At 40.3% G+C, this 23,634-nt stretch overlaps 1 protein-coding gene across 6 annotated transcripts in view; it reads left to right on the forward strand.

Moving 5' to 3' along the window:
* Positions 1-23,634, forward strand: part of TMEM161B (transmembrane protein 161B) — a 133,056-nt gene that overhangs the window by 65,824 nt on the left and 43,598 nt on the right. For all 6 annotated transcript variants that reach the window (XM_019516915.1, XM_019516916.1, XM_019516921.1 and 3 more), the window contains 4 exons: positions 13,779-13,930; positions 14,474-14,534; positions 16,379-16,519; positions 23,199-23,312. In XM_019516915.1, the coding sequence (XP_019372460.1) occupies positions 13,779-13,930; positions 14,474-14,534; positions 16,379-16,519; positions 23,199-23,312 (468 nt within the window). The remainder of the gene's footprint in view (positions 1-13,778; positions 13,931-14,473; positions 14,535-16,378; positions 16,520-23,198; positions 23,313-23,634) is intronic.

A 23,634-nucleotide genomic window follows, 5' to 3' on the forward strand; every position in this document is an offset into this window, starting at 1 on the left:
GCTACGGGACCTGAACCTGTTCAGCCTCCAAAAGAGAAGGCTGAGGGGGGATCTTGTGGCCTGTTATAAACTAGTCAGGGGGGATCAGCAGGCATTGGGGGAGTCGCTGTTCCCCCGAGCACTGCCAGGAGTGACCAGGAAAACGGTCACAAGCTGGCAGAGGATAGGGTTAGGTTGGACATCAGGAGACACTATTTCACGGTCAGGGCGGCTGGGGTCTGGAACCAACTTCCAAGAGAGGTGGTGCAGGCTCCTTCCCTGGGGGTTTTTAAGATGAGGTTAGATGAACACCTTGCTGGGGTCGTTTGACCCCAGTACTCTTTCCTGCCATGGCAGGGGGTTGGACTAGATGATCTGCTCAGGTCCCTTCTGACCCTAGAAACTATGAAACTAGGTTAGGAGTTAGGGCCAGCAGCAGTGCTGGCGGGGAGGGGGCTGTGACTTGGGAGTGAGAGGCAGGGGTAGGGCACAAGCATATCACTGTCTTCTGCCCCCCCCATCATCTTTTTTTGAAACTGGAAATATTGTAACCCTACAAGAATGCAGCTGGGTGGCATGTAGAGCAGCATTCAGCAGGTAAGTCTGTGGAGGAGAAGGGGTGTGACTGGGGGGGAAAGGAAGGGAAGGGAAGGGAAGGGCAGATCGAGGCCCCTATGGTGAGGGAGGGAGTAGGGCAGGGGCTGGAGTGCGTAGGACCTCAGGGCAGGGAGCAGGACAGAGCTATGGTGGGGGAAGCGGAGGAGATAGCTCCCTGCTGATGCACTCCCCCCCCCCTCACCCCAGGGAGGCATGGGAGGCATGTGCCTCTTGGATTTGTGCATGGGGCAGAGGTGGGCTTCCCACTGGACTGGGACTCTGCACCGTGCTGCCTTTGCCCCAGGAATCGCATGCTGGCTGTGCTGCTGCACCCCCTTCTCACTTAGCAGCAGAAGGCACAACATGGCGTCACATGGGTCCCAAGGCAAAGGTAGCAGGGCACCAAGTTCTCAAAGGTAGTGCCAGGTCCCAGTTCGCCTCTGCCCTGTGCACAAATCCAGGGGGTACATGCCCCCTCATGCCTCAGGGTGCACGCAGTGGCAGGGAGCCCTGCCTACCCTGTGCCCCTGGACGAGCCACCAATGGCTCCCATGACCCACCCTGGCCCTGGAGTCCCATCCACCACAGCCACTGCCCCACTCCCTCCCTCACTGTGGGAGCTTCAGTCTGCCCCCTCCCCCCCCCTTCCCCTTCTCTTCCACAGGCTTACCTGCTGGGTATTGTTCTACATGCCACTGGACTGCATTCCTGGCCACATGCATGCTGTGGCTGCACACCTGCATGCAGCATCTCAACGTGAAGCCTGGGTGTGGGTTCCAAAACCATGCGCACGATTAATGCATTAATTGGTTCTTGTGTTAATCAAGCATGTTAACAGATTTAATTGACAGGCCTAGTTTGGATTATTACAGCGATGTGTGTGAGAGAGAGAAAAGGTTGTAGCCCTTTCTCTTCATACTAGTGGTAGAATCCTCTTCAAATAAATGTAATTCTAGAACAATGTCCCTGTTGCACGTGAGGAACAAATGACTGATATCCAGGCTTTCAACTCCCAAATAATACCTATAAGTGTTGTGGAAACAAGTTGAGGGAAACAGTCCAATCATTACCACCTCAGTTTTATCTGGATTGAATCTCTACCAGCATATATTTTCATCCTTGCCAAAGTTCTAGTTGTACTGAACTTGCATTGGGCCCTACTTCCTCACTAGCTCTCCTAAATGGCCCAATAAACATTGAACAAGAGGTGTAACAGGAAATTTTGCAGTATTCACATATTAAAGTTGGAGGTAAATAAGTTACCCTCTAGAATCTCTTTTAGGGGAAAAAAGAAGAGTTGAATCCATCAACAGGAAGCGGCATCCATTTCTTTGAAAATTTGCAAGTGACTTGACAAAATTCTTGATCTGTGAAAATCTGGTATCGGTCTATTCTTTGTGAGGAGCAGTTTTTGGAGGTTTTTTCACTTTTTTTTTTTTTTTAAAGCGTCTGTCTCCTGGGCCATAACTAGATTGAAAGAGAGTTAGCTGTGTTTTCTTAGTCATGCGGAAGACAAAGTAGAGATGCATCTTATTCATTTAGTCTATAAGGTACACATCTATCTTGTCCTCTGTTTGTATCAATAAAGGTAACATCCAAGATTCCAATCTGAGTTGACATATTCCATAACATTAATAAAAGAGTATATAATCATTATCGAGCCTTTTCAAAGTGTAGGCTCCATGAATACTTCCCAGAAAGCAAAATACAGTCTGCCCTACCCCCTCTCATTTCTCCTTGGAGTCGGTACTAAGCTGATTCTCTAGCAAAACACCAACATTTCTTCACTCTGTCTACCAGTTAGAAAGAACATTTCATCTTTCAGTTGCTAATGCTAACCCAAACACTGGATCCAGATTTGAGTCCAGGTGAACTGATGGCACTTAAACTTAATTTTTGCTTACAGTAATAGCCATGAAATCCTCAGCCAATTCAGAAAACTCATCATTGTGGCTTAATACTGAAGATAGGATTCCTTCAGTTCCACATTATTGAAGAACTTAATCACTTCACCTGGGGAATCTGAATTTCAGAAGGCATCTAGACCATGTAGCAACGTGACCTTTGCAACTGTATTTGGTTTATGCTGCACTTCTTACCCAGTGGAAACCAGCTATGCTGAAATTACCATTACTTGTCATCCAGATGAGTTTTATATATAAGTTGTTTGATTTCATCCTCTCTTAAGCCTTTTGTTTTTCAATGCTTAATTAGCCGAGTCAGCATTCTTTTGAATGTAACCTTTATCAGTCGCTATCTCCTCCCATACTATTTAAACAAGCAAAACGGATGACAGTAAGGTTAAATATCTTGATTTGGGTTTCTGATATGACATTGTTCTCCTGCCTTTTTTTCCTCAATATACAACTAAAAGGACAAAGGACTTAAAGACTTGTAGCTAACTTCACTTCTGCAGGTCTTGGTATCCTCATGTATGTGATAGTGCTGTTCTTCCTTCTTGGCCTCCGGAGAGTATCCATTGAAGGAATGCTTCTGGATGCCAGAGCATAGACTTCTGGGAGAGTACAAAAGCCACCAGGATTTCCAACTTTGGACAAAATTTTCCAATTACTGTTTCAGCCCCAAAATTGACCTATGAAAAATGCTCAGTTGAATGTCTTCCTAAAGCTATTCATATGTTCCCAAAGTACAGTTTAGTGAGATACTGAAGTTCCCAAAGTTTAGGTTCAGGAGTTCTTGCCTCTTCCTGTCAACAAATTTTCTAGTAAAAAGCAACCCTCTTGCTCTTGGAGAAATTGTTGATAATCATAACCCAGTACACTGCTGTGGCATTTCAAAAAAGTAAAATGCTCTTGTGTAGTAGATATTCTGTCCATATGAAGTGTTCTTAAAAACTACCTTAAACAAAATTGAGCAGTTCAAAGAAGAGAAGTTTGTGGGGTTAGCTATCTTAAAACTTGTATGGAACTAGAGGATAAGGTCAAGTTTTACAAGAAATTAACATAACAATAGTTGTACTGTGTTGGTGGATTGAAAAACTTCAGATTTCCAAGGTCCTGATACCTATCTGTGAGCCACCTCTGCTTTAGTATGATGGTAAATTGTAAAACAAATTGATAATTATGGCTTTTGGTTTGTAGTGAATATGGTATTGAATTTTTTGTGTTTAACCATAACTTTATCTTGGTTTTCTTTACATTGCACTCATCAGCACATGTGATTAAGCACATCATCCTAACATATTGGAAACACATTTTAAGCAACCATTGTTTTGATGGGCACCACAAGAATTAAGCATAATGAATTCAAACACACACATGTATATCAATAAAAAAAAAAACCCCTATGTACCCATGCTACCTAATATAGTGTAGAGAACAGTACTTGGAATTATTGATATGAATGGAGTTTGTGTGTGCACTGTTAATATTATGTATCTGCAGCTGACTGCTAGTTGCACAGTAGAGTAGAGCTGTATCTTGTCACACTCTTCCTCCCCCCCCCTTTTTTTAAAAAAAAAAAAGATTTTAGTATGTGCAGGACTGCTTACAGTTTGCTTTCAGAAAGAGAACCTGGAAAAGTCTTATTTACACTACTAGATGGAAAAAATGTCAAATTGCTGATTTCTATCTGTAACAATTGTATAGATGGTCCTAAATAATCATTTGTTCACTTCTTTGAGTTATTGTGTATTTGTCATTAAAGTAGAAAAGAATCCATATACACTGGACTAGTAAAGCCAAATAGGATAGTGTTAATGTATATATTCATCCAGCATAAATAAAGCTATGTACCCTGGATTTAACCAGACGTGAAAAATAGTTGTTCATCCTTGGGTAGTTGCACATTTCAATGTTTTTGTGCCTGGGGCCTGTATGGCCATCACTTCCATAGTCAGTAAGAGATTTTTGTGAATTTTATAGTCCTGGATAAAATCAGTAATTTATGGAAGAAATTTCATGAAAGAATGTTGTAATCTAAAAGGGAAAGAATTGATAAAAATAAGATAATACTTTTGAAACAAAATCAAACAGCAGTGCTGGTTGGGAATTACCCAGTTCAAATACTCTAAGTTATAGAAACAGTATCTATGTACTCTGATCTTTCAGAGGCAGGAATGCCTTCCGTCTAAGGTAAGATTATGTGAGCCGTATATTGAATCAAGTACTCCTGGCATTCATCCATGTATCTTGGTAGGTAGAAACATGTTACATCCTGTGTATTCTGATTTGTGTATATACTTCAAGAAATCTGTAGTGACTTGCAGGCATATGTAGCAGGGCATATGTAACTAACTTGTAAGGATATGCAAATATTAATGTTTACAGCTAAAGGAATATAAAAGATGATGGTTTACGTGATGTTAGATAATTATGTCAAAGGTAGATTGAATTTTGGCTAGGTGCTAAAGAACTGTAAGGGGCAGGATGTTGGTGTTTCATTTTTTGTGAATGTAGAATGAATTGGAAGAATAATGTTCATAGACTTAGGCATAGTGGATACACATATATTATTGAGCACGCAGTGTCACTGTTAAAGATGTATAGTGTACAAGAGTTAAAGCTTTCCCATAACTTTGAGAAGCCAGTAGGTAGGTAATATGGTTAGGTAGGAGGTCCCACACTGTCCTCAGCTATTCATGCTTTTGTGGACACAGCTAGATGACAATAATGCAGAATAGCAAGGCATGATGTTGAAATGCATCTCCTCAGAAAAAGCAGGTTATTGTAGGCATATCACATCTGTTCTCCCCTTTTGATACTAGTTTCCAATAGGATTTTGAATTGAGATAGCATTTCAGTTCCAGTTTTCCAGATGCTTTAAAGCTCTGGAATAGACAAACTAATAACTGTATCCTTGTGGCTCAATAAACTCTTCAGTGTAAGCGTAAAGCTCATTTACATAGGAGATGCACTTTCCTTGAGAGTTGGTCAGAGAATGTGGTACAGAATCTCCAAGGAACTAAGGAGCTTCTCCAACATGCATAAACAGCAACCTTTTATTAAAGAAAAAGACAGCCAAGTTAACCATACCATGACAAAACCAAAACATTCTGCAGCCCATGCTTGTCCTGCTAGGAAATGGATCAGAACCAACAAATAACAAATACTAGTCGTAGTAATGTAATAGCTGTGATGGTCCAGGTAAAATACAGCAGGCAAGGATTTTTGTGGGAGATATGTTTTCATTTTGTTTTTAAACCAAGTGTATGTCCCTCCCAACTATACAGTTGGTCTAATAAAAGATACCACCACCAACAATCCAAATGCTAGTCGTGTTTAATTCTGTACTGGAACCTGGGTAGTTTGAGAAATGTGGTATTAAGCATCTATATAGAATATAGTATAACGATCCATGGGTAAAATCTAGTTACCAAGACAATGAGAAGATGTGTTCACATAAATGCTTTTGCAGAAATAATACCTTTATTTGTTTTGATAAATACCCAAAAATGTAACTTTAGGCTTTTTTTGTCTTGTAGATTTACTTATGGGAGTTCATTAGGAAGAATAGCAATAATGAGTTAAAGTAATAACAAACCAACTAAGTAAAGGATTTCAAAAACACAAACTTCATATCTTGGTTTCTCATGGGGTTTGGAATTCTGCATTAATTTAACTGGAAAACAATATGATTTAGCATTTAGAACAGAAGGTCTGTATTAACTGCCATTGCAAATTATGAAAGGAAAAAATGGAGAAAAATATTGTTTGCACCAGTACTTTTCTGTATGTACATTTATGGAAATTGGTTAACCAAGAGCCTTTCATCAGAGTCCAGTTTGCATACTGCATCTATTGAAAATTAAAGTAGAAGAAAAATCTGAACTCTAGTTTTTGTTTTTTGGGGTTTTTTTTAATGATAGCCATGACTCTCAGTGGCTTTTTATGTTAGACTAGTACTCTAAAAATAAAACTGAAGTGGTGGGAATTTGTCATTCCCAAAAGTAGCAAATTTTGAAACCATAATTATAATTCTGGTGTTGAATGCATTGTCAGATTTTTCATTTTGTATTCTGTTTTGGTGAAAATTAATAAGTAAAAAAGAAAAAAATCCCCTAGGTATTTAGTTAGTGTGGCTTTGACTTACCTATGAGAAGAAAAGATTAGGTATTTATTAAATACATATTTACACAGATTTGTGGTACAAAGCAGGTTTACATCCAACTTAATCGAAGATTAATTTAGTGCAGAGGGGATTACCAGAGAGTGGCTCCCACATCACTATTAATCACTTCCTGGCCATGGAAGAGCATGACTGTTGCTTCAGTGATCCCTGACACAATCTGCGCCTACTATTGAAGGTTCCATAAATAGTAGTCACCTAAATATTCTACGTTGGCATGGCCAGCCTGCAGCATGAATGCCACAAGTGGCATAGGTAGCCTTTGTGTGTGGCACGTGGCAGATCAGGGAGAGGACAGGCAACATAGTAGCAGATAGGTCAGGAAGCAGTGCAGGAGATGAAGTGGGAAACACAAGGCAAGAAGGAGAAAGCAGAGCAGCAGATTGGGCAGAAGAAGGGACTTGATCTGGCACTTAGTATGGGGCTAATTTTTGGCACATCTGCCAAAAAGGTCATCCCCACTCTGTTCTACATTATATGTGAAACATCTTTCTGGCTACTTTGCCTTTTTATGGCATCATGAATTGGCTGAACATGTGGCATGTTGTAATTTTATGGTGTGATTTAAGATCTTAATCGTGTCTTAGAACCTCAGTAATCTTACAGATGACAGCCCAGGTAAAGAGTTCCAGTACACAGAGATCTCTTAACCTTCACCTCTTAGCAGAACAGATTAACAAAACTTAATCACCAGGTAGGAACAGTTAGTGACAGTATGTACCTTGAAGGAAGGAGTGAGAAGACTAGCTGTACTACCTGGCTTGCATCACACCAGTATTTAAAGGATTTGAAAGGATACAGGATACTGGGTTAGGTTTTCAGGATACTGGTTTAGGTGATTGATGGCTCTTCATGGTGATAGCATATACACATTGCATAGTTTCCAGTAACTGAAGAGGAGCAACAAAAGAAGTAGCCTTGAAGACAAATGGTCTGTCATAACCATTGCTAAATGTGAATTTCAGCTGTACAATTGTATCTGCTATGTTAATTGCAAACAGTTACATTTTTATCTCTGAAAATCAAACCGTTTTTGACTAGTATGTTTTTGAAACTTACCAATTTCCACTCCAGCAGCCTGCAGTGCTACCCCACTAGCATCCATACCCCACTAGCACCAACCAATGGACCCAGTTCCTGCACAAGCAACTCCACAGCTGCATATGTGGAGCACCAAGGGTGCCTGCCGTTTACATCCACAAGTCCTAAATTTTTGGGTTCCTGTTAGACCTTCCAGCATGCTTGGGCAGTGCTTTACAACCTGACCCCAGAGGCTGGAGGGCTTTCTTTCCACTAGGGCCAGAGCAGTCACTGTTCTCAGGGCTCTGGCCCCTGCAGGTAGGGGCCTACTTCCCTGTGGATCTTAGGCATGTGGAGGGGGAAGACCACAGGGCCTGTGATCCTGAATATCAGCTCCATTCCTGCAAGAATTTGGGGTACTGGGCTACACACTGCAGTCAGATCTTGGAGCTTGGTGGTGGTTTGCCTCACTAAGCCTTGTGCACTACCACTACTGGGGGCCTGTGGTCTTGGGCACCTTGGAACAGTTGATGCAGGGGACAGCTCATGGGAGTGGACTTGGGTGTCGAGGAAAGGAGGCTCCTGCATGTCACAGTTCCACTCATGTAGGTCTCTCCTTCCCCTTGGACAGGACATAGCTAGCTTTCTCCTTTACCCCACCCCTCACACTCCTCCTGCCCTCAGTCACCTGTGTCATGAGTTTTCGTCCTGTCCTGCATGGACTCAAATCCCTGCTGCAGATACTCTGTCTGGACAGGAGCAAGGAGCAGATGGGGTTTTATTAATTGTATCATTATTTTCAAATAAGTGGCATAACTATAAAAGTTCTGTGCTGCACCTTTTTTTCATCTGGCCATTGTTGCAGCAGCAGGAGTTCAAAATGGTAAGTCACAGATTCCTTCTGCTATCACAGTCCAGGGACAGTTGCACCACCTCACCCTGCCCATCTGAAGTCAGTTCCCATCTCTTATGCTCTGAGTAGTCCCTACGCTCTGCTGCCTTGAGGGGAGGAGATGGGCATCTCCTAACAAACCCAGACATGAACTTGAACTTCTTAGTGTTTGGGCCCTCAGGCACATGGTTCAGCTGGGATTTGGGGTCCTGGGTGGGTACAGGAACTGCTGGTTCTTGATTCGAACCCAACCCATTCCCTCATTGTAGGAATATTGCTTTCTCTGCATGTTTTTTTTTTTTAGCCAAAATCTCTGCATCCCAGGTTAGAGCTTGGGTTGGGTGAGGGAGAATTCTGTTTCTTTAGGATATAGTCCTGCAAGGACTAATCCCACTATGAAATTAGTGGAAGAGTGGCCCACTGTGATGGTGCTGCCAGGAATCCTAATCATTATGTGGATAAAGCTGGAAAGCTACCTCATTATGCAGCATGATAAGCTCATTCTTGAAGACATGGAGATGGTCACAGCCACAATCAATGCAAACTTAGTTTGCTGAAGACCAGGTGAAGCAACTTTGCCTTCTGATCATGCCCCAAGCACCGTCCTACATGCGCTTGCATTGTTTGAAGAACGAGACAGGACTGGCCTGCCCACCCTGTGCCCTTCCCCCTCATTTTTGAGCTGCCTGTAGTGCCTGGTTCCTCTGAGGTCCCAGTTGCTGTCATAGAGCTTGTAGCAGGTGCCTATCCATTTTGTCTTGTCCTGGTACTGCTTCCATTCCTAGTTGTGACCCTTCATGGTTCATCTTCATGGTGATCCACAGGTATACCTTTTTGTTCTGCTGGCTCTTATGGAGTCTTCTCCTGAATCTGTTTGTGGTGCTAGAGGGTAAGGAGGTACCTGACCTCTCTGTATCAAGTTACTGGATTGGCTGTAGGTATGGGTGCATAACTGGGGTCTGGGTGTTTTTCTCACTGGGGATCTGAGTCTGGGCTGGGTCTGTGTCAGGGTCTAGTTGGGTTCCCACACCTGCTCAGAGTGATGTGCAGGGCATGCAGCTGTGTTGGCACCATTAGCTGCAGCTCTGGAGCACAGTATTAGCTGCTAGGAGGAATGATTTGCTCCATGCTTGGCTGGAGTAGTAGAGTCCAGCTTGAGTTGCTAGTTGTTTCCCTTGAGCTGTGGGGAGGAAGGATCAATGTATGCTGGGATGCTGGAGGACAGTGCTGCAGTTTCTTGTGCAAGAGTAAATGTACAGGCATTCATTCTTCCAGCAGCAGTGGAAGTGACCGCTACTATGTTGGAGGTGACTTATTTGTTTCCCAGAACTGCTGTTTTTGCTCTGGGAGGAGCTATATGAACATTTGTAAGTTCATTGTTTCTACTGGGAAAGTAGAAATGTAACACTTGTACATGGCCTATGTCTTTTCTCCCATCTGTCAAGTAGAAATTCATACTTACCGTCTGTGTCAAGTATTTTAAAAACTGTTGATAGCACTGTGGCTGCTAAGTATTATACCCCAATGGATGTAACTTTTGGATATGACATATCAAGAATTTAAATTATTTGTGTCCAATACTTCTGCCCATTGAAGGAATTTATAACAAATGCAGGAGTTTTCATTAAATAGTTTAAGATCACTTTTGAAAAACCACATGCTGATATGCCACTTAGTCATATATGTGTTGATAAAGTATAGTAAAGTACGCATTGAGATGCACATGTTGGTTAATGAAATACAGTAACACATTCATTGTTCATAACCTGACACTAAAGTATGTATGTTAACCCCATAGCATGTACACCATCTTGTACAGATTCAAAACATTTTGCTGAAATTAGTACTCTAAAATGAGCTCTTCATGCAACCTGCATCTTAATTCTTCCCCCCACCCTCATAGTTAAAGTAATGATTATGGGGTTTTGCAATGGAAGAACTGCTGTGGTTTACACTTATTTCTCCTTTTTCCTTTTTCTGTCTAAAGGATAATATCTGGAAACATTGACACAGGTATTTTATTTGAACATGGACTTTTTCTCTTGCATTTGAAAAATAAATTCAATTATAATGGACTGCAGCTAAGGTTGTAGTAGGGCTGAAAGTGTACTAGAAAAAATCTATCTTAATTTACTGTATGGTTACAGCCCTAATTATGTTTAGAACTGCATTAAAAAGGAATGTTCAAGGAACTTTTAAAAACTGCTTGATAAAAGATCAGGAAACCTAAGATGTTCTTATTTGTGACACTCGTATGAAAGGACTTTGTTCTCAGGTATAATACCTGGAGTCTATACCTATTGCCTTTTGAAAAAGATTTTCTTGTCTAGCTGTTACTGAATTTGCTGTAAGTTTGCTGATAAGCTCTATACTAAACTCACAGATGCATGGTAACAGCATAGTAATAAGTGCCAAGAGCTACAAAACACTATCTTATGCTCAAAATAGTCTCTTGCTACTCATATACTATACTGTCATGTTGCACAGCACTTTTAAGTTGCCAAAACATATGAACATAATTGGCATACACTGAGTCAGACCAAAGGTCCATCCAGTTCGGTGTTTGTCATCAAAAACTGGCAGATGCTTTAGAGGAAGAGTATTAGAAATAGGGTATGTACGGTATGTACAGACATTTGAGGAAATTAAATCAAACTAAAAATGACTACCTGGCCTAAAGTAATTCAGGATGGGGGGGGAGCAAGGAGGCTTCAGGGGGGATCAGGGTCAGGGGGGTTAGCAGGGTCTATTGAGGGATTGGGGGGACAGGCAGGGTACAGCCACCTCAGCATTTTGCATGAGGGGAGGGGCATATGATGGGGGGGGCAGTATTGTGCCCATGCTCTGCCTGCAACCCTCACTTCTAAACCCCTGCCCCTCCAGCCCTGCCAGCCCCTCCCCCAGACTCCCAGCCCGCAGCTACCTGCATCCCCAGCCCTTCTGCCCAAGCAGCTCCTTTGTTGCACGCCCACATGCAGTGTGTCTTTACCTGGGAGTTTGCTGGGGGCTGTGTGGGAAGCATGTGCCCTCCAACAGCCAGTCACCTTGCCCGCTGCTTCCAGCCCCAAGCAGCTAGCCCAGCAGAGCAGAGGAAGAGCAAAAACCCAGACATTTGCTCTCATTTTAAAAACCCATCCAGATGCAAGGGCAGGGGCCAAAAAGAGGATGTGACTGGGAAAACCCAGATGTATGGTAGCCCTACTGTAGCCCTCGTCCCCCAACACCCTCCTAGCACTGCCACTGAACCCACATAAAGCAAGGGAAACCTGTATATATATTTGTCTAATCCTGTTTTGATTCTGGCTAAACTTGACTTCTGCAATAGCCAGTGAGTGTCACATGTTAATTATACATTCAGTAAAAACATTTCCTTTTGTTTTTCTAAAATTGTTGCCTGATGATTTCATTGGGTTTTGTCAGCTGCTTGCATTTTGAGACCTAACAAAAATTGTTCCTTATTTATTTTTCACACCATTCTCAATTTAATGGAGTTCTGTCATATTCCCTTCAGTTGTCCATCTTCTAAGCTAAAGAATCCAATCCTTTTTAGTCTGACAGAAGCCATTCCATACCCATGATCATTTTTGCCCTTCTCTATTTTGCTAGTTCTGTTCTATTGCTTTTTGCAGAGAGGGTGACCAGAACTTCACACAGTAGTCAAGGTGTGGACTCACCATGATTGATATAGTAGCAAATGATATTTTCAGTTCTTTTTTCAATTCTTTTCCTAGTGAACATTTTACGTCACTTTTCACTGCTGCTGAATATCAGGCCTTTGTAAAGAGCATTTTCCACAATGACTTCAAGATATCTTTTATGAGTGGTAACAGTTAATTCAGTGTTATGTGTGTAGTTAGGATTATTTTCCCCATGTGCATTACTTTGTATTGACTGTTAATTTTTTTTTTCCTGCCCATTCAGTTTTATAACATCTTCCTGCAACTTTTCGCCTTCAGTTTGGACTAAAGCAGAATAATTTTGTATTGTCTGCAAATTTTGCCATTATGCTTTCTACTTCCTTTGCCCTGAGCCCTCCCCAGTGTATACCTTCTTTCAGTCTGAAAACCAATCACTTTGTCCTACCCTTCATTTTGTTGTCCTTTAACCAGATTTCAGTCCATAAAAGGGCCTTCCCTCAGATCCCAGGACAGGTAAACTTTTTTAGGAACCTTTGGTTAGGGATCTTGTCAAGGATTTTTTTGATAAATTTCTCTTACTTACCTTGGTTTTCTTCTGTAGGCAGGTGTATAAGGACCATTATTTTTATGGCATTTCCATTTCTTATGTAATGAGCAAAATTAAATTATTGAAAGCAGCAGAAAGTACCAAGAAGGGGAAACCTGAGCCAGGAATTTTCTACTCGAACTCCCAATGATTTGTTCTAAATTTAAGCTTCTTTTTAATTAAAAGTCCATGCAAGACCTTTCCAGGAAGGAAAACAAAACTGGCATCCTGATTCTCCTCTCCCCGCCCCCCCACCCCAATGTAAAACAAGCAGAGGAAAAAGAAAACCTTCACACCTTAAATCTTGATTTGAATAAAGTTGGTTAGAAGCTATCGCTTATTTTAGTGGTATTGAGGTTTAACCTTCAATATTTTTTTCATAGTTAAGAATCTCTAATATAGAAATGACAGAGATATTCTGTCTGTGTGGGTGCATCTCTGCTAAGTATTATGTTCCTTTGCTTTTAATTTATTTATAGGCTATTTTGAAAATCTGAATAGATTACATGTGGCTGTTTTGAAAATCAGATTCAAATGTCTTGAATCTTGAAAGATATCATTTAAGATATATTCTGTATTTCGTTTCTTAAACCTATGTTATATCTTACACTTTCAATTTTCCTAGAATTCTGGCTTGTTTATACCTGCTTTAGAGCAGCATTGTGTTAAATTATAGAAGTAGATACTGAATATTGTTGGTTTAATAGCTATTAATGCCTATAAAAAGGACACAACAAAATCATTTTCTAGAATTACATTTTTCTAATGTCCCATCATGTCCCTAAGTAGCAGTTGCATATTGAACTTTCATGATATTCTAAAGCATAATTGTCTCTGAAATTAATGTAATAAGTATCACATTATTTGCAGGTTTTGTGTCTAGAAGAATGTTACAGTGCAGATGATCACAATCTATTTTTAAAATGTAATTGCCAACATGAGTAAAACTTTATTTTCCTTGACTTTTTTCCTCACGTAGCAAGGTACTGTTCTCATTGACTACTCACTATTTCAAAGTGGAGGATGGAGGTGAAAGATCAGTCTGTGTCACCTTTGGCTTCTTTTTCTTTGTTAAAGCTATGGCAATCCTCATTGTAACAGAAAATTACCTGGAGTTTGGACTTGAGACAGGTAACAACTTTACATGAATTCTCTTGATTACATGACCTTAAAAGTTAATGTTAATCTCCTCGAATGTCTCTCAGAGTATCTGTACTGTATTAAAACAAGCTGTATTAATAAGTCCTGCTTTAGATTTCAGATTCTAAGGTGCATCTTGTATAATTCCCTTGTTTTTCTGTAAATGGTGTCATTTTCTGTGTGGTTGGTTGTTTGGTTAATTATATTTGCATAACATTTTATTTTAACCCATTTTGCCTTACACAGTTAAGTGAAACTCCTCTGTTTGAAAATTACTTATGTTCTTAAAGATTAATGTAAATTTTATTCACATTCATGAAATGTACAAATATCAAACAGATGTTTTCAAAGCCTGCTTCTGTTAATAGCAGAGTTGTATTGTATTGTGGCATACTAATTAGCACATGAAAGAGCTAAGCTAGATGTAAGAAAATGTGTTTAAAAGATGTTCTGTTTTCTAACATTTTATTTCAAAAGAGATATTGCATGTTTGTACCATGGTAAAATATATAATAAAAATGTCTCTCTCTGCAGGGTTTTCAAATTTTTCAGAAAGTGCTATGCAGTTTCTTGAAAAGCAAGGTTTGGAATCCCAGTAAGTTTCTGAAAAAAAAAAAAAAAAAAAAATCAAAAAAAAAATCAGTCTGCATTATAGTCAATAATAACAATTATCAATCTGCTTATTTTTGGTAGTGAGCTTTTAATTCTTCTGCACTTAGATCCTGTATTGTGATTATTACTATGAAAGGGCTAGATTAATTAGAATACTTCAGCTGTACTTCTAGATTGTCTGGAATGTCTTAATGTTTTCCTTTTATTAATATTAAGAACAACTGCTCATACAGTTTGCTGTCTGTTACATTTCAAAATTACAGGCATCTTTCTCTCTCTTTATAGTTCTTACACAAACAATTCATTTTTATAATGCTTTAAAAATGTTGCTTAAAGAATAATATCCCTCTGGGCATAAATATTGTCCTTATTGTGCAGGTAGGGGAACAGAGGTAAAGAGGGTGAACTGTTTTGTCAGGTGGAGCCTGTGGCACAGTTGGAATTTAAGTCAGTTTTCACTCGTACATCTTCAGGCTGTTATCTTGTTATGCAGATATAATTTGCACTGAGGTAAACATATTGTATATAGGATAACTAAGGAAGGCTTATTCCACACGTGATTCTCTAGTTTATAGGATCGCTATTTATAAATTGTTCTCAAAAATGAATGTTTTATTGCAGTCTGTGCCTTAATATACATTCATGCATGTGCTCTATTACATGATTACATGGTGTGGGCGTGCAGAAATTCTTAAAAAGAAATATATATTCTTCGTGGGGAGATGTCTAAAGGGAACTCTTTTTGTACCTCTAAGTCTGTTTAGGATTCTGGGTTCTGAGTAAATCTCTTTAAATTAACTTCTACTGAACTCTGCATTTTTTATCCTTCAGTACATTCTTAAATTATTCTCAGCTTCCTTTGCAAATGCTTAATTTTCTAGTTAGTGGCTGTGTCCTCATTTACTTTTGAATTTCACTGCAGTGCTTTGGCAGCTTACAGGTAATGTTTGCATGGTCATGGCATCATATGGAAGTTGCAGTGAAATGGATCATGAATGTGTCTATTGAAACTCCCACGTGACTTTTGTTGTCCTACATCAGTAGTAAACTGTACTGAATGCTTTGCTGTTTGCATAAGTCTGAAGTTAAAAGTATAAAAGTTCAAAGGCTTGATTTTTGTTTATTTAAAATGTCCATTTTACATTGCATCATTCAGTAATACAAAAATATGAGTAGTCATCTTAGCAAGACATGCTAATTAGACTTGTCATATTTTACATTGATTATGTATAAATAGATCAACAACAGTTAGATATTTTGAGTGCTACCTAGTGCATAAAGGTTGAATACAAGTAAAATAATATAATATAAAATAGAGGTAATGTATTGTACCTTTCTTTGTCACAGAGACTTTACAGTATCTTTCCCTCTATCGATAAGCTTGCTGAACTTTTCTGCTAGGTATTTATATTCTTGGACTTCTCTGGATGTCCTGAACAATCAGGATTCTTTTTTAAATGTTTAGCTGTCTCAAGTTATTTAAGTTGCAAACTTAATGTTTCCTAGAAAACTGTTCCTGCTTTTCAGTGCACAAGTGTTTTCTGACTTTTTTTTAAATGTGCATAATCAGGGGGACTTTCTAGTTTTCATTTGGAGTTGATGAATCTGTAGTATTGCTAGTAATTCTAGGCTTAGTGCTAGTATTCTTGCAAGTTGAAGAAAAACTGCTCTTGAACACCTGAATGCTGTTTGTTTTGTTGGGGGAGCTTTTGGTGCGGGGTTGGTTTTTTGGGGGCATTTGTTTTGGTTAATGGGTGAGATGTGGAGAGTTGAGCACAGCTTCTGTAAATATTCTACACAATGATTGTTTCTTTTCTTTTCTTTTAGGGGTCCTGTGTCTAAACTAACCTTCAAATTGTTCCTGGCTGTTCTGTGTTCACTTATTGGTGCTTTTTTGACATTCCCTGGCTTGCGCCTGGCTCAAATGCATCTGGATGCTCTGAATTTAGCATCAGAAAAAATAACACAGTAAGAGAAACATAGATGTACCCAGTGTTTAAATATGCTTAGTTTAGTACACAAATAAGCAAACAATTCATTATAATCTAAGTAATGGCTCACTCGGGCCTTCTCTTTCACTTCCCACCTGCTTATTCAAGTTACAGCAGCCTGCCAGCTCCCTTTGCCTCTAACCACACATACTTGCTCAAGCTGTCTCCTGCTAATCTATTATATCCCTCACATGATCAGAACCAATTAAAGGAGTATGCCTGCCTGCATTCTAGGGCCCCCTCTACATGTTGCATTTATCACATACTTAACTGGTTAATTGCATAATTACCTTACACATGCAAACTACCTAGAGTGCCATAAGAAGCTCCAACCAGCTATAAAGTTAGTACACATTTTTGAGGTCTAACTTTCTAGCCAGTTGCTATTAAACTTTAATTTGCATATACAGGAAAGTATCCCCTGCAGCTGGGAGCCCTGTCAGCTCACAGGGCTCCTGGCTGCAGGGATACATCATGCCGAGCCAGGGCTGGAAATCCCACAACTGAGGGGGTTCCCAGCTGCAGGAGCTTGCTCTTGGGCTCTCCCTGCACTGGCAGTAAGGTGCAATGGGATCTAATGTGCAATCCCATAATCACACCTCCTGCCATGCACATGTGCTATGACAGGAGTTGCAATTGTGTGGATTGCACGTTAGTTCCCACCATGCCTTTACCTGCACATATAGAGGAGCTCTTACATTGAGAATTGTACAGGTTCTTAGCACAACTTTGTAGTAAGTGGATGGTATGGAAGGAAGGATGTGGCTGCTGACTCTTAGATGGGCATTGAACCCTCATTGCTAACATGATTCAGTGGAAGCCAGGGAAAGAAAGTGTTTGCATGTTGTGGGGGAGGCAGGGAGTGGATTAGAGATGAGGGCTTTGAAAAAACATTAAAGGAGGGCAAAAAAACCAATCAAATCTGAAATCCAGTCTTTCTAAAACTTCAGATTGAAACTTAGCAATTTTACTTTACATCATGTTAAAACATTAAAATTAGAGTAACATAGAGCGTTCACTTGCATTAATGGAATATACTAACATCTTTAAAAATGATAAAATAGCAATGCTGTTTCAGTGACTTTTACAGTCGAAGTTACTTAGTTGGGGAGGTGGAGCCTGACATTGGTTTACAGCTACAGATGCAAGTTCAGCTTTTTTGTTACAGGTGTACATTTAAATGTTCTGTTTGCTGCATTTAACTTGTTCTTTCTTTGGGATTCTCTGATAGCTTAATCCCCACCAATTTCCTGGGGCATAATATCCTAGTACTTAATAATGCTTGTCCTGATAGCATTCTTAGACTTCATAAATAAGTCCAGTAAGAACTGGTGTTATCATATTGATTCTTCCACATAACATGCAAGCCACGTAACATAGGCCATAAAACTTCCCTGTATTAATTCTGCTTTAAGTTGAGTAGCTGTGCTTGAACTAAAGCATATCACTTAAAATATGAAGACCAAGTATTTTCTGAATCCGTACAGTGGGTGGATTGGGTGTTTGGGTTTGGGTGAATCCATACAACCATTGGTAATTTGTTCTAGTAATTAATTGCCCTTTGTGTTAGAGATGTGTACCACTTCTAATCTGAAATTGTGTGTGTTCCTCTTCCAGTTTTTTGTTTTTGCTTTTACCTTGGTAATAGTTAACTCTTCAGTCTAGCTCTGTCTGTTCAGCTTAGACTGTGCTCAAGTTGTCCCTTAACCTTTTCTTTGGTTTAAATGAATAGCTGTCCTTGAATCTTTCACTGTCAGATGTTTTTCAAATCTTTTTTTTCCATGGATCTTCTGTGAATCTCTCCTATTTTTTTCAACATCTTTATTGAGGCATAGACACCAGTATGGTATACAATAGTGCAGTAGCAGGTGCACCACTGGCCAACACAAATTTAATAATCCTCTTTCTCTATTCTGTATTCCTGTTTAATATCAGAGGAAGACTATTTTTAAAAAAGTTTCAAGTATATCAAGAAATAGAAGAATCCTATTCTATATTAATTTAATTTAGACCATAGTAGAATTGTCTGTAAAATTCAGAAGTGTTCAATACATATTTCTGTTCTTTGTTTGGGTGGAAGAAGAGAGCCTTTATTTTCTGATAGTAACTGAAGAGGTCAAGCAACTGCTCCTGCAGTTAGACATTTTAAATCAGCAGGTGTAGGTAATTTGCGTCCAGGAGTTTAAAAACAAAACAACAAAGTTTAGCTGATGTGTTTCTGGCCCTTAATGCTTATTCAGTAAGTCTTAGAACACTGGGGAAATTTATAAAAGACAAGGCAGCCAAGGTGTGTCAGTATTTTAAAAAGGGTCAACAGGACAGTTCAGGTAGGTTTAGGCAATCAACATGACATTGATCCAAGATGGAATAATGAAATAGCTGATACAGGATACAAGCTGATACAAGAATTAAAGCAGGGTAATTAATGCCAGTCAGCATGGGTTTATGAACAGTAAGTCTTGTCTATCTTGATTTTTTTTTTAATGTGATTACAACCTGGGTTGCTGTAGTTAGTCTTGATGTACTAGATGTCATAGACTTTCGTAGACATTAGGGCTGGAAGGGACCTCAGAAGATCATTGAGTCCAGCCAGCTGCCTGAGGGGCAGGAAGTCATCTGGGGTCATAGGATCCCAGCAAGATAAGCATCCACATTTCTCTTGGAGGCATTCAATGTGGGTGCTTGAACTACCTCTGATGGCAGGCTATTCCAGACTTTGGGGGCTCAGACAGTAAAGAAATTCTTCCTTATGTCCAGCCTGAAATGGTCTTGCAGTAGTTTATAACCTTTTTGATCTTTTCATCCCTTGGGGTGCTCTGGTGAATACCCCTGATAAACTTACAGGTGGCCATCAGATTGCCCCCGAGCCTGCGCTTTTCCAGGCTAAAGAGCTCTATAGCTCTCAGCCTGTTGTCATAAGGTCTGTTTTCCTGACCTCTGATCATGCGCGTGGCTCTTCTCTAGACTCTCTCAAGCTTCTCCACATCCTTTTTGAATTGTGGAGCTCAAAACTGGACGCAGTACACCAGCTGTGGCCTCACCAAGGCCGCGTACAACAGGAGAATATCCTGGGATATGCTTGAGAAGCATCTATGGATGCAAGCCAAGGTTTTGCTCGCTTCACTAGCCGCAGCATCACGTTGCAGGCTCATGTTCATCTTGTGGTCAATCGTGACCCCCAAGTCTGTTTCATCTGTAGTGCTAGACAGTGTAGCACTGCCGAGCCTATAAGGATGCTGCAGGTTTTTTCTCCCAAGGTGGAGAACCTTGCATTTTTTCGGTGTTAAACACCCTCAGCTTCTCGTCCACCCATTTCCTGAGCCTGTCAGCCTGGATCGTCCTCCTGTCCTCAGGTGTGGATGCTTTATCCCAGAGTTTGGTGTCATTGGTGAACTTGGCCAGTCCGCTTCTGACTCCAATGTCCACATCATTAATGAAGATGTTGAACAATATAGGTCTGAGGACAGAGCCTTGGGGGAGACCTCACTGGTCACAGGGCACCATGACGATTGACTTCCGTCAACCGCCACCCTCTGGGTCTGACCACGGAGCCAATGCCCCAGCCAGCAGATAGTGGTGAACCGGAGGCCGCACTTGGCCAGTTTCGCCAAGATGTGATCATGGGATACCAGATGGAAGGCTTTTTTGAAGTGAAGGTATATGACATCAATCTCCTCTCCCTTGTCCAGGTGATAGGTCTCCTGGTCGTAGAAGGAAATGAGATTGGTCAAGCAAGACCTACCCGCAACAAACCCATGCTGGCTATCCCTCAGGATGTTGGCGTCAGCCAGTCTGTTAAGGATGGCCTCTTTGATAATCTTTTCCAAGACCTTGCCCAGGATAGAGGTCAGACTGATGGGCCTGTAGTTTGCCAGATCCACTTTCCTCCCTTTCTTGAAGATAGGCATCACATTGACCTTCCAATCTTCGGGCACTTCACCAGAGCGCCAGGAGTTCTCGAAGATCCATGCCAGGGGCTGGGCTATGATGCTAGCCAGCTCCTTAAGTACCCTGGGGTGTAGATTGTCAGGGCTGTCTGACTTGAAGGTGTCCAGCCTCTCAAGGTGTTCCTTCACAAGGTCAGCATTGATGGAGGGCAGAGAATCTTCCTCACCCAGGCATCCCTGTCCTGTAATGGGCATGGGCATCCCATGGGACTGATGAAAGACTGACACAAAGTACCTGTTTAATAGGTTGGCTTTTTCCTGGGCATCGGTTGTCAGTTGTCCCATCTGGTTTAGCAGGGGTCCAATGTTGCCCTTGCTTTTCCTCCAGCTCCCCACATATCTGAAAAAGGACTTTTTATCGTCCTTGATACTTGTAGCTAGTTGGAGTTCTGTTGCAGCCTTGGTTTTCCTGGTTTGCTCCCTGCAGGCCCGGACCAGTGCGGAAGATTCCTCCTTGAAGGTGGATTCTGTCTTCCATCTTTTGTAGGCCTTTCTTTTTAGCTGCAGGAGGTCTGCTAGGTCCCTGGATAGCCAAGGGGCTGCTGTACCCTTTTGCTGCCTTTCCTCCGAGACAGAATAGCCTTGGCTTGTGCAACAAGGATTGATCCCTTGAGCAGCAACCACTCTTCCTGAACTCCCCTCCCCTTGGGGTTGTGGTCCCTTAGGGTCTCACCGATAAGCCTCCTGAGCTTGTCAAAGTTGGCTTGTATGATGTACTAGATTTCTTTAGGGTTTTTGAAGTAGGGGTACACAAAATCAACCAGAACAATATAAAAACATAACACTTCGAATATTTAAACCCAGTTAAATGATGGGTCTCTGTAACTAGGAATAAGGAGTCACTGCTCAGTGAGTCCTGCAGGGATCAGTTCTTGGTCCTATACTATTTAACTTTTTTTTTCTAAATTTGACAGAAATAATTTTTGGGAGTTTGCAAAGAAACAGGTATTGGAGGGATGGTATCTTCTCTGAAGATATCGGGTCACTGACATAAAATGACCTAGATAGCTGTTTAAGTTGGAGGCAACAGTGTGTCGCTCTTCTGCCAAATATACAAGGTCAGATATCTAGGAACAAGGAACACAAACCACATGTACAGGATGGGGGACCTCGGACCTGGAAAGGGTTCTGAAAAGACTGGGGTTATGGCAGATGATGACCTGAACTAGAGTTCCCACTGCAATGCTATATCCAAAAAGGCTAATAAGATCCTTGGATGTACAGACAAGAAAGGTGTTTGATATCAAATAAAATCCTTTGTTCATTGTTACTCGACATTTTGATTGGCCTTTTGGCTTTCTTTCAGAAGCATCACTTTGCTCTCTGCTACTTTGTGGATTTGGGAATACTTCTCTTAGTCCCTTCCTTCCCTTTCCCCATGCATTTCACTAATTTCTTTTCAGCCTTTCTCCCACTGCTTGAATGAATAAAAATGGATGTTTGCCATCCTTTTGCACATTCCAGCTCACTAACCCACTAGTGCAACTTAAATAAGCAGAAAGCAGGTAAAAGCCTTTTTCACAAGTTAGTAAACTACTTTGGGTTACTCTTTGATTCTGTAATTTTAGTTACTTAGCAACACTGCATACCCAGCACTGCTTTTTTCCCCTTTCTTCAGCTGAAACCAATGATTTACTTAGCCTGCATGACATGCTTCTGAAGAATGCACACATTTGAATGCTTTTAGGAGTCTTAGTAGCAGTTCAAACTTTCACTTTCCCTTTCTATTATTTTTAGTTACCTGATTGTTTTCCACTGTAGTATTGTAGCCTTCTTTTTACAAGCGGAAGTACAAGCAAGTGAGCTTTTCCAATAATGCAGTATTGCACTGTTGTCGACATATGATACTGTATCACTGAAGTCTGTGACAGTGTTTCCACTGACTTAAATGGGGGCAAAATCCAGTCCTTTGAGCTGACTCTCTGATGAGCCTGATGGCAAGAACAAGAATGTGTGTTAACTCCAAAGGCCACAAGTCTTCTTTTTTTATATATACAATTGTTCTTGTACTGCAGTTGCTTAACTTCTCTTACTTCAGCCATTCAGTATAAACTCCCAGGAACCCAGTACCTTTAAAAGGAAGTAGCTGCTCTTTTTCTCAAATGTGTTTTGGGGTTTTTTGTTACTGGAGAATCTTTAATTGCATGTTAATTAGATAAGATTCCCAGGTAAAAATCGTATTATTAAATGGGGAAATTTGACTTGCCAAAACTGAGAGATACGTTCTCAATTTGCATGGATAATATAACCTGATTTTAGGTACTTTTTAATAGAAAAAATATTCACAAATGCAATTCAATGTTTTCCGTAATTACCAATCAGAGAATCTGAGTTTTTAGATTAAATTTTATAGCAGCTTCCACAACTTTACATTATACCATTGTAGATGCATTCAACAACTGTTTCTTACCATACTGCTGTGTATGATTTCCTGTGATCTGTTGGAATAAATTAAAGCAGGAAATTATTCCAATTAGAGTATCACAGAATCTAATGTTAAGATTTTAGGAAATTACACTAGCTAATTATTTTGTTAAACCCAGTAAGAATATTAAAGAAAGTGATGTTCCAGCTTTCACTACGTTCTCAGTTATTGTCCCACATTATTTTTAATAATATATACTACAGAGTCAATAGTAGTAATCCAGGAGTCTCAGTTATAATAATTGTATACATTCACTATATTTTCTTCTTCTGTTTTTGTTTCAGAACGTTACTACATATAAACTTCCTGGCACCTTTACTTATGGTCCTCCTATGGGTAAAGCCAATCACCAAGGACTATATTATGAACCCACCTCTAGGAAAAGAGAGTGTGCCTTTGTAAGGTTCCCTTAAATATATATATATATAGGTATCAGAATCAGTTGGGTTTAGTGTACCCTGATTTATACTAGTCATGCTCTTGAAGCTACATTTTTAAATGCTGAGCTATCAAAGCGTTTAAAAACACCTTTGAGAGGAAAATGGGCTGTGAAATCAGAATTTCAGGGACATGTGACCAATTATTACTTTAAACTGGGTATTTTTAACTTATTTTTAAAACCAGAATTATCAGTGTAAAAATGACAGTTGGTTGAAACTCATGTTACAACTGATGCTAAAACTGAAAGCTGTCTTAAAATTGTGACTTCTATATATCAGA

The sequence above is a fragment of the Gavialis gangeticus genome, unplaced genomic scaffold (assembly GCF_001723915.1).
Source record: "Gavialis gangeticus isolate Ggan-Ray unplaced genomic scaffold, GavGan_comp1, whole genome shotgun sequence".
NCBI lineage: Eukaryota > Metazoa > Chordata > Crocodylia > Gavialidae > Gavialis > Gavialis gangeticus.